At 30.7% G+C, this 11624-nt stretch overlaps 1 protein-coding gene across 7 annotated transcripts in view; it reads left to right on the forward strand.

Annotated features, from left to right (window-relative positions):
- Window positions 1-11624, forward strand: part of LOC118191107 (uncharacterized) — a 182533-nt gene that overhangs the window by 130576 nt on the left and 40333 nt on the right. For all 7 annotated transcript variants that reach the window (XM_085824887.1, XM_085824886.1, XM_085824885.1 and 4 more), the window contains 3 exons: window positions 10999-11100; window positions 11226-11302; window positions 11391-11485. In XM_085824887.1, the coding sequence (XP_085681013.1) occupies window positions 10999-11100; window positions 11226-11302; window positions 11391-11485 (274 nt within the window). The remainder of the gene's footprint in view (window positions 1-10998; window positions 11101-11225; window positions 11303-11390; window positions 11486-11624) is intronic.

The raw sequence follows: 11624 nt of genomic DNA on the forward strand, positions 1-11624 counted from the left end.
ACACTGATAAATGTGCACATAATCACTGAATTTTAATGTCTCAAATATATGTCTGTTTGTATATTTTATCACTACTTTATTTGTTTAATTTATTAGTTTGAAAGCAAACTTTCTACTCTCTGATTGATTAGCTATAACATTTTGATGATAAATCTGAAATTGCATTTTATTATTTACTTACTTATTTGACTTTGGTATGTGTATGTGAAAATGAAAAATATCACTTTGAAGTTTCTCACGGGCTATTTATTAATTATATTTATTATTAATTATATTATATTTATTAATAGTATATGTATACTAATAGAAAATTAGTGTTAATGTTTCAAATTGCAATTTTTAATAATTTGTCTTGCATTCACTGTATATTTGTTCAAGACATATAGATATTAGTTATAAAATATGAAAAATACTCAGAAAGCAGCTAATTTTATATAACAGCTGATTATGAAAGAAAAATTACAGTGTTCTTAATTACAGTTATAATGGTTTTAAACCTTTCTATTGTAAATAGCCGTTTTCTAATTGACATTAGATTAAATTAATTCCATTATCCATTAGAAAATAATTATAGTGAATTATATCTATTGATGACGTTTCTAAGAGGTCGCCTTTTGAAAGACACCTGTATTTTTTGTGAACATTAACAAACATTGCAGTGAATATCACATTTCTAAGACCATCATATCTACAACAAAAATCCTTTAAAACCATAAACGTTTGCATTTAAAGAGGATTCACCATATTTTTAATAAAACCTGTACATCTGAGTTATACACTTGCTGCATTTTGATTTGCTGTCAAAGCAGAGGAACAGGAGTTCTATTTATTTAGAAGTATGTGAAATAAAATAAATGGGCACTATATGACAAAAATGGAATCAAACAAACCTCAAAAACAGGTTCAAAAACAAACCTCTTGAACATGCCTGAAATTCATTATTCTACTCAGAATAAATTTATCTAAAGGAAATGTTTATAAAGTATTAGAGCTCAAAGGCTAAGTCAGGTCAATGTAGTAAGGGTCATTTCATCTGAATATATCTTTTTTTAATCATAAAGTGATTTTTCCAACAGCGAATGAAACGTGAAAGAATAAGTTGGGACAGCAGTGGGCGAAATGACACTATTTTGAACTCGGCATGAAAAGAGAATGGATGAAATGGCACTAAGCCAAGGGAAGGCATGCCTTCGTGGAGGATGTTTTAAAGGAAACTTGCTCGTAAACATGTTACGCAAAGGGAAAACCACGAAAGCGCCCATGCAGTCAGTCTTTCCACCGAGATTTGAACCCTGGACCGAACTACCAGTGTTCAACGTTTTTACCTCTTGGTTGCTGGTGAGCCTTGTGCCTACATGAATATCTTAAGAACTGGATGAATGATGCTTTCTTAATGTACAGCTTTTATTTCATTTTTTATTAATTTTTATTCATCTAACTAATTATTTTTTCCGATAATTGAACTTTTTCTCAGATTTATTTTCAAAGGAAAATGTCTTGAAAGTTTTGCGAATTGAAAATAAATGATTAAGTCTTATCTGAGATACGTTCTACCAAAAAAAAAAAAAAAAAAAAATTCACGTTTAGAATGTAATATATGTAAGTTGTTATGCATACTGCTTATCTCAACGAATGCTCAAATTTTTTCCTTTGTTGAAATCAATAGAAATTTTTTTTATGAAACTAATCCCAATAAAATGTAGAATAATGTTATTTTCTAGTAACTAACAAAAAATATCTAAAATTCTTTTTAATTTATTTCTCACCAACCTCTAATTGCTCTCCTGCCACTCCCTCTCTTCTTAGCATGGAGCATGCTTTTGAGGCCGCTCTTTCGCATCCCAGGTTCGATAGGGGATAAAGCAATTATGCAAGGCTCCCCTCTCTTTAACTGCTTTTTCACTCAACTAGGGGCAAAAGAAAAGGAACGCAATGGTTTCCTGCCTGAATAGCCAGCGGCAAGTTAGAAACCTGTATGACAAAATCCCACAAGACGAATGCCCACTTATAAAGCAGCACATATTTTCAGCAAATCCAACATAGCTATGACTTTCTGAAAAATTTTACTAGCAATAACTATTATGATTAAAAATGAAATTTCAAATGGGAATGAAATTAATTTATGTAAAATCAAAGTTGTCAAAATTTAACTAGATTATTTGAAACCACACTTTTAATTTACTATGAAAACAGTATTTGTGATAGCGCACACAAATGTTTTCTTAATCATAATACTTTTATCTTTCTTGTTGAAATTAAAGTTCAGCTTTAATTCTCCATATTAAATTCATTATATGAAAAATTTTCTGCAGTGTTAAATTAGTCATAAATTATTCTCTGTATATGATTAAAATTTACATACATTTTATACTCCTTATAATTTTGTAGAATTAAAAGAAGCAGTGTGGCCAGTATTCCCTTTCACCTCCCTTTGTTGGACTTATACGAGGGCACTTCCATTTGTAGCGTAAATATAATAACAATGTTACACATGCATATATATGTTTATAATTACATTATTTTGATTGTCTCTCTTAATTCAGCCGGAGTCCAAAATTAAATGTGTTCCTCTACTAAAATTTATTGTTCAGTTATTTGTTATTAATTTATTTTTTATTTTATCTTTATTCATGAATCTACTTTGTGCAGCTGAGGAAAAAAGGGGAAAATATTTATTTTAGCAAAGCATATATATCGGTGTGAGTTTTTGTAAGTGTGGGCTTATACCTATGTGGGCTTTTTTTTACCTGTGTGGACTTTATCAATGTGCGCTTTCATTGGTGTGGGTGTTTGTCGCGTGGGCAATTATCCCAGTGGGGTCTTTTTGTGGGCTTCTGTCGCGTGCGCTTTCGTCCAATGGGCTTTTGTCTGGTCACCGGTCAAAGTGACTGATAGCCGTAATTCTAGGTATAAACAATAGTATTGTCGAAAATAATTACTTAAAATGAACAAAAAATATATAATGTAATCTTCGTAAGCTTTCAGAAAGAGTAAAAATATATCAAAATTATAAATAAAGAATTAAAAAAGTTATGTCCAGTTAAAATAGAGGTGTGATAAAAATGACCATTTCCATAATTCTAGTGTTAATGCATGGTAAAATCGATCTTTCCATTTGAGTATGCATTTTTTTTTTCTTTTATGAGTGTGCATTTAAAATCATATGTATTGTGTTGGCATTTATGTTATTTGAAGACCTTTATTATGTTATTAAAATTTAATAAATACAACTGTAATGGATCTGTGATTCAAATTGTAAAGAAAAGTGTGGTTTTGCCTTAAATCCTCTTAAGTTTGGCAGTGAAACCCTTAAATTTCTCAAAAGGTCTTGAGTAAAAGGTATTTTCTTGATTATAATTCCAGAATCACCCTCCTACTTTGTACTTCTTTTCTGTCACTGCATGTACTGCCTTAATCATTTGGACGTGTTTCAAGATGCATATGAATTTAAATGTGTCATGACAGATAATTTTTAATGTTTGTATTTGGTTTGGATGCTTAGAGGATTAATATTAATATTGAAAAGAACAGATTTGCCATCTGGCAGCTGCTTTAATAATTTTTTAGAGATCACTCATTCAATATAGTGTTGTGATAAAACAAAATTTTGGAACTAACTAAAGCTTGTTGTGTATGTATTACAACACAATTAAACACTTAATAAAGCTTTAGAAAAGCTTTATTAAGTGTTTGTAGATTATTATCTATTATTTTATTCTTAATCTGTTTTTTAAGTGTTTATATTTGAAGAAATATTTAAAAAAAATAATATTTCAAGGAAAGGATTTTATTGCTTATGACTGACTGGCATGAAGTTGCTCTGCATAATTATCAACTGCAATTGTAACACAGTTGTCGCACAATATCAATAGAATATGCTACTGAATGAAGATATCAATAGAATTTGATATCTTCGTTCAGTGTCATTTTTCTATTGATAAAAAAAATATTTCTTCTGAAAAATTAACAGTTTGATGTATAGTTATTTTTTCAATTAGAATCTGTTATTTTAAAGAAATTAACAAATTATCTTAATACATCTAGAAATCTGTGTAGGAATTATATATTGGAAATTAGGTTGTTAAAACTAAATATATTATTGTTAACTAATATATGAAAGAAATATAAAGACATGTACTAGTGCTTCAATTGTTCAGTTTGTTGTTGCTGAGAAAGAAAACAATGTAAGCACATGTTCTCTGTCTTTTGCTGTAATTATTATTTTCAAAGTTGTTACTATCTTTGATATAATAGGAAGGCTTTAGAATTAGATGAGAACTTTTTGTAAATAAATGCTTTAAACAGTTTTTTTGAAAGAATAAAAAGTTTAACACTTTTCTTTTAATAATAAATTTTGTGTGGTTATGTAGTATAATATATGGATATATATATGTTCATAGTGAGCTACAATTAAGTAGTCTTTTAATGAAAATTCATTATTATATTTAAATAATTCACATAAACTGACATTTTCTGGTACAATTTCTGTATATTGTAGCTTGCAATTTAATCTTTGTACATCGAATAAAAGCATTAATGAAAGATGTTTACAAACTAAACTGCAAACCTGACATGCAGTATCTGGTCCATTGACTTTAATAACCCGTTTTACATGTTTTCACATCAGATGAGTTTCTTCATCATTTAGTACATACATAGAAAGCACTCACAAATTTCTTGGATTCCTGACTTGGAACAAGACGTCCATTAAAATCCCATTTCTCTTAAGTCACTGTTTTGTCAGAATTAGAACATTTGTACAGTTTTAACATTTTTTTCTGGATTCATTATACTAGTGATGGGTGGAGGAGACATATGTATAGAAACCCAGTTCCATCAATGGGGGATTTAAAGTCTGGTTCCTGCATTTTGGTGAGGTGGTTTCTTCCGAATGGCCTTCTTGCATGCTATGAATTCTTCTAACTTTGGACAATAGGATGCATATTTTCAGAAAAAGAAGATATTTGTGATCTTTTACTTTCCATGCTGAATAGTTATTTTGTTTAAATCAACCAATTTGTCTTTATCTATGTCGTCAGAAATTCCTGTATTTGAGATCAAGCAGCTGTATAGTGATTCATGAAATTTTTGACAAATTGGAGAAGCATGTTCATTGATTTCAAAATGAGCCAGTTCTTTTTATAGATCAAAACTAATAAACTGAATAATTTCTTTTCCTTATCAAGACGGGGCCCACCAGCGGCCGAGCGGTAAAGTCGCTGAACACTGGTAGTTCGGTTCGAGGTTCGAACCCCACGAACGGGCTGGCTGCATGGGCGTTTTCGTGGTTTTCCCCATGTGTAACGTGTATACGAGCGAGTTTCCCTTAGAAAGTCCTCCACGAAGGCATCCCTCCCCTTAGGCAGATAGCCCTCGAGGCTTTGCCATAATCACACACACACACACACACACCTTATCAAGACGGTATGTTTGTGCTAATAATTTATACTTTCTATCACATTTTGTAACTTTTTTAAATGCCCTGCAATTAAAAATGTTGTGTTAACAGTTCCAATACTTCACAAATCTTGCCCAAATTTATTTTATTTTATTTTATATATTTATTTTTTCAAATCATAGAAGCATGTTGATTTAGCATAATAATTGTTTCTCTTATTTATTTAAATTATATCCATTTCAAGAATTGCAGCGAATGAGTACTTTCAGTAAAAAACATTTGACTACGAAAAAATCACACAAATGTTTAACACAAGACAGTTAATTAGGATGGAAATTAGGTGCTCAGATCAGCACATGGATTAAGTGATACTATGAAATAGCATAAATTGGAGGGAAAATTCAGAATTAATAAACAGTTTTGTCATTCACAGAAAATAAGGTATCTAAAAAGTAACCTCAAATTAATTTGCAAACTAATATAACTAAAATATACTTCTTAATTGGAATTAAAGGAGAATCTGTAAAAATGTGTTCATTAATTAAATTTTTCAACCAATGTCCAATGGTGGTGTTATTTTTCTGCAACTAAAGGCAAAATTGGACTTCTGCACATAGGTTAATGCATGTAATATGCACATTAAGCAGCTGACAACATTATTGTGTAGTGATTGCATCTTTTAAATAAAGTGGTGAATATGGTGCTTATTAGTAAATTCAAGAGATAGAAGACAAGTGCAAATGGAGGTGATATCTAAAATCTGAATATCCTTCAAAGTTTCACTTCAAGAACTTGAAACTGCTTTTTAAGCAGTGAATCAGGTAGTAGGCCAAGGATGTCAAACTTGCGGCCCACAACAAATATTTTTGCGGCCCTGCCAATATATGGGCAAATAATAATATATAATAATAAAATAACATATCGACGAAGAAAAAAATGAAATGTTTACTGCCAAGTAATTAACGATAATTTATTCAGTGTTGTTAGATTACTCACAGCGAGCTGACACACACACTACTTAAATTACAAATGCGTGTGAGTAGCTTGTGTTCAGCTACCTTCGGCTTTTGGGGGACACGTGAACTCAGAACTTATACGCATCCCCCGATAGCCGAATGTGGCCAAACTCATGGTCTCAGTTTTCCAATCATAGTTTTGTATGATACATTGCTTTATTATTAATTATTACTTAATTCATATTGTTACGAATTTCATAGTTATTTATTTATTTAGTTTTTTTTATTTAGAATTGTAATTAGATTTGCTTCATGTTGCCTTAGCAACGCAGACGATTTTTGAAAAGACAGCTGCGTTGGAAGGTTAAAAATAGAACAGCGCGTGCATTTAATACCTAATAAATAAATATCTCGTAATTGCTGTTGCCATCCACAAAAATCCAGATATTTATAGATGTTTCCAGTATATTTGAGAAATTAATTATAAAGCTTATAAAAGCCGAGAACAAACAATTCATCTCAGCAGTAGCTGTAGTTCTAGCGAACTCTTTGTTTACTTAATGCTGTGATTGATTTGTAGCGATTTCGCTGTGAGATAGAATTAGTTTCTCTGCTTTGAATTGATTTTTGCTAAAAGTTTGACATTTTGTGACATTGTTAGAATATTTTTGAAGAAATATTTCAGCATTTTGATTTATCTCTTGTGGAAAGAATAAATATTTGTTAACTTTTTAACGTTAACCGTGCTTATTCCAGCCCTTTGTATTCAGTATGTCTATATCAAAACCAAGTGGTAGTAAAATTAAACGAAAAATCGCTGACGAACATAGAATATTCCAAGTAAAATAGGAATTAGAATATTTTTGCTGTGAAATAAAAGATAAAATAATCTGCTTGATATGTAATAATACTATTAATGTACCAAAGTTATATAATATTAAATGTCATTACGAACTACACAAATCGAAATATAACAATTACAAAGGATTAATGAGAGAAGAAAAGTTGAAAGAGCTCAAGTTAGGAGTGAAAAAGCAACAGTTCATGTTTAGTAAAGTATTGCAAGAAAGTGAAGCGGCGGTACATGCAAGCTACGTCTTGTCCGAGTTGATAGCTAAACATTCGAAGCCTTTTACTGACGGTGATTTCATCAAGGAATGCCTAATGAAAGCTGGAGAAATTATTTGTCCTGGAAATGTGAAGGCTTTTCAATCAATTTCATTGTCTCGAAATACAGTTGCGGAAAGAGTTACTGATTTAGCCGTGAATTTAAGTGATCAGATCAAAGCAAAATCATCTAGTTTCGAAAGTTTCTCCATTGCCTGTGACGAGAGCACGGACATTAGTGGCAAAGCTCAATTAGCAGTGTTTCTTCGTTCTTGTGACAAGAATTTTAACATTTTTGAGGAATTACTGGAACTAATACCGATGCCTGGTACTGCCACAGGAGAAGATGTATTTACTTGGGTTTTTGGACTTGTGCAGAAATACAATCTACCTTTGGCAAAATTAAATTATGTAGCTACAGATGGCGCTCCATCAATGACCAGGAAAAACAAGGGCTTCGTAGCATTACTAAGAAAAAAACTTAGTGAAATTCACGGTTCAAACATTCATCATATTCATTGTATTATACATCAAGAAGTTCTATGCACGAAAGTAATAAATATGGAGAATGTTTTGTCATATATAAAAAAAGTTATAAATTTTATAAGATCTCAAGGTTTAAATCCGCATCAATTCACTGCTTTCTTAAGTGAGTTAGATAGTGAATATTCGGGTTTGTCCTACTATACCGAGGTACGTTGGTTATCTTGCTCCAAGATTCTCAAACAATTCTGGGATTTGAAAGAAAAAATATGTCAGTTTTTAAAAACGAAAAATCAAGATGTAAGTTTTACGATCCAATATGGATACAAGATTTATCTTTCTTGGTTGATATAACCAAACACTAACCGATTTAAATTTATCGTTACAAGGAAAAGATCATATCATTACGAACATGTTTGACATAATTAAAGCATTCAAATGTCAACTAGTTCTTTGGGAAAAACAACTGAAAAATGAACATTTGACGCACTTCCCGACGTGCAGCATGAACAAATTAAGTTTAGATGATACTTGTTCGTATCAAAAATACGCAGAAAAAATTGCAAATTTAACAACTGAATTTGAAACGAGGTTTAATGATTTTAGTTCCCTCGAAGACAAATTTTTTTTGTTTTCTTCGATTTTCTCAATAAGTATTGACTCAGTACCCAGCCATATGCAAATGGAGGTGATCGAGATTCAATGAAACTCAAATTTGAAAGCAAATTTCATTGAAGTGGGCGTGCCTGAATTTTACAAATATTTACCAGCTAGGGTTTGAAAATACTCGAAAATTTGCATATGAAATTATTTCCATATTTGGTAGCACTTGTCGGTGCGAGCAGTTATTTTCAGTCATGAAAGGTAATAAGTCTCCTATTAGAAACCGTATTAATGATGCTCACCTTGGGTCAGCATTGAAAGTTATCACTGCAAACAAAATTTCTTCCGAAATAGGAAAGATAATAAATAGCAGAGAAGAGATGTCAAGTATCAGGACATAAACATTAAATTTTTCTTGTTCTTTTCTATATAAATATATACATATGTTTATTATTGTATTATTCAAAATAAATCTATGTTTCTATGAATATTGATTTTTTTTTTTTTTTTTTTTTTTTTTTTTTTTTTTTTTGCGGCCCACCTAAAGTTAAACCTTGTTTGTTTGGCCCAAGTGTACCTATGAGTTTGACATCCCTGTAGTAGGCAGTCTGGTCAGTGGTGGCCAAGATCAATAATTATACCTGAAAGTTGTTTTCTGTCATTGTTTTAAAAAAAAATGAAGAAATTGTAAGAGATTTTCAGACTGCCACAGAAATTCAAATTAGCTGTTATACTGGTGCATCAAGACTTGGAAATTTAAACGAATGGTTTGTATTCGACGTAACCACATAGAACTAACTCTGAACCTGTTTAAGGTGGTATCATTGTTGTGTTCAACATTTTAATTGTACTGTTTACTGATGAGTTCAGGTAATGATAATGTCTAGAATTATTTTGATCTAGAGCAGAGTTTCTTAAACTGTGGGTTGTGGCACCCATGGGGTTTGCGGGACATAAAGCAGGGAGGTTGGCAAAAATTTTAGCAATTTTGGTATTTCTTTGACTTATTACAATAATTTTCCAATTACCAAATATTCTTATACAATGTATCTGAAAATAGATAAAGATTAGACAATACAGACAAAGAAAAAATGAAAATATTTTGACGCGTTCTTTTTATAATATAAGCACTCATTTTACTTGCTTTGCACTTGACACTGTCATTTTGTCTGTTACTTATTTAAAATTTGCACATTGTTTTCTTAAAATTAGAAATTAAAGTTAATGACCTAAAACTGCAATAGTAGTTTATTGCAGTACAAGTAAAAAAATTGACAGTTTCACTCATGCGTGTGTCAGATTTGCACAATGCTTATGGGGTCTCACAAAATTTTTGTAAATATTACGGTGTCCTGGGGTCGCGAAAATAATCTCGGTGATAAAAAGGGGTCGCGACTGAAAAAAGCTTAAGAAGCCCTGATATAGAGGAAGTAAAGAACGTGGAACTTGTCTTCCCTTTTTCATGAAAATATCGTTTCCATGAAAACAATGTAATGGTTTGGGATATTTTAAAAAATGGTCATATCTTGCTGTATTTCTTTGATGGAGATTCTGTAAGTAGCCATTAATGTGTGAGGTAGGTATTGGATACCCCATATAAAATTGTTTAGGTATGTCCTGATGGCCCATATTTTTTGTTAATGGATGACATTGCAAATCTATAGTGTAAGAATACTTGGAAGCAGAAGATCACGCCTCAAATAGATTGGTCAGCTTATTCACAAAAGTAAAAATTCATTGACCATTGCAGAATGTCTGAGACTGCCAAATTGCAGCATCCCAAATGCATCCCTGATTCTCTTGGGATCTGAAAAGATAATTTTGAAAAGAACGGTGTGCAATTCTACGGGGTTTGACCAGCTGTTTATTAAATTCTGTAAAATCACAAGATGTGAGGTTTTCATATCTGTCAGAAATGACTATACTTGATGTGAAAGTATTTATTGCAAAACAGCACAGATATTTATCCATAATTTATAAATTTCCATAAATTCGACATTAAATTATATATTTTGAGATTAATCAACCAGCAGATGTGGTACTTCCTGAACTAACGCTTTTGTACTAATTGTTTTTGATTATTCTCCTATAAACAACAGTCAAGCTGTATTTCTGTCAGTACTCTTTAATTTTGATGAGAAGTGTCACTTTAGGATTTGATCTAACTAAACATTTGCAAAGCTCCCTCTTATGGTGTAGACTTCTCTGCATAATGTATATGTGTATATAGTATATATATATATATATTTACTAAAGAAATATATATATCTATATATATGTATATGTATGTATTTACTAAAGAAATATTGATTATATTCATATATATATATATACACAATATATATATATATATATATAAACACATGCAACATAGCTCTTTTACCAATATATTAAATTTTGAAATCCAAAGGTAATAAGTATAGTTCATTCAAACTTATTTCTTTGTTACAGTATTACAAACTGTTTATAAACGAAGAGCACTGAAAGCTGCTGGTGCTGTCATTTCAACGCCAAATAAAGGAACAAAAACAAAACTTGGAGATCTTGCAAATGGTACAAAAGTTTACTTTTTGATATTATTTCACTATCAATAGATGAGAATTGCTTATTTAGAATTGTAGTAATAGTGATTAAAATATGTAAGAACATAATCAATAACATAAAGTTTGCTTTTTTAGTGAAATTCTTGGTTGTTACTGCTAATTATAATGATCTGAGTGTTCTGCATCATCTGATTTTTATGGCGGAAGCTAATGTGAGTATTTAAGTTTTTACTAGACTTGTATTGGTGTTTGATGATTTTTAAGAGTTTTAATAAAAAAAAAAGTTACTTTTTTCCATAGAAAGCAAAAATTAGAAAAAACATACTTGATTTTGATGGATTTGGATTCAATGAAGATTCTAAAAAATATAAACAAAGAATGGACTTCTTGAATAGGTAAATTTTTTAAGAAATGTGTGTTGTTTATTTCACAATGAGTTAACATAAATTATTATTATGTTTCCAGTGTTATATAATAATGGAAATGTAGCCATTTAACTGTTCAGTTTGTACACCAAAGAAAGTTTTCCTGAAA

This window comes from Stegodyphus dumicola, chromosome 10 (assembly GCF_044657685.1).
Source record: "Stegodyphus dumicola isolate Sdum_Otavi_A_Nest chromosome 10, ASM4465768v1".
Classification (NCBI taxonomy): domain Eukaryota; kingdom Metazoa; phylum Arthropoda; class Arachnida; order Araneae; family Eresidae; genus Stegodyphus; species Stegodyphus dumicola.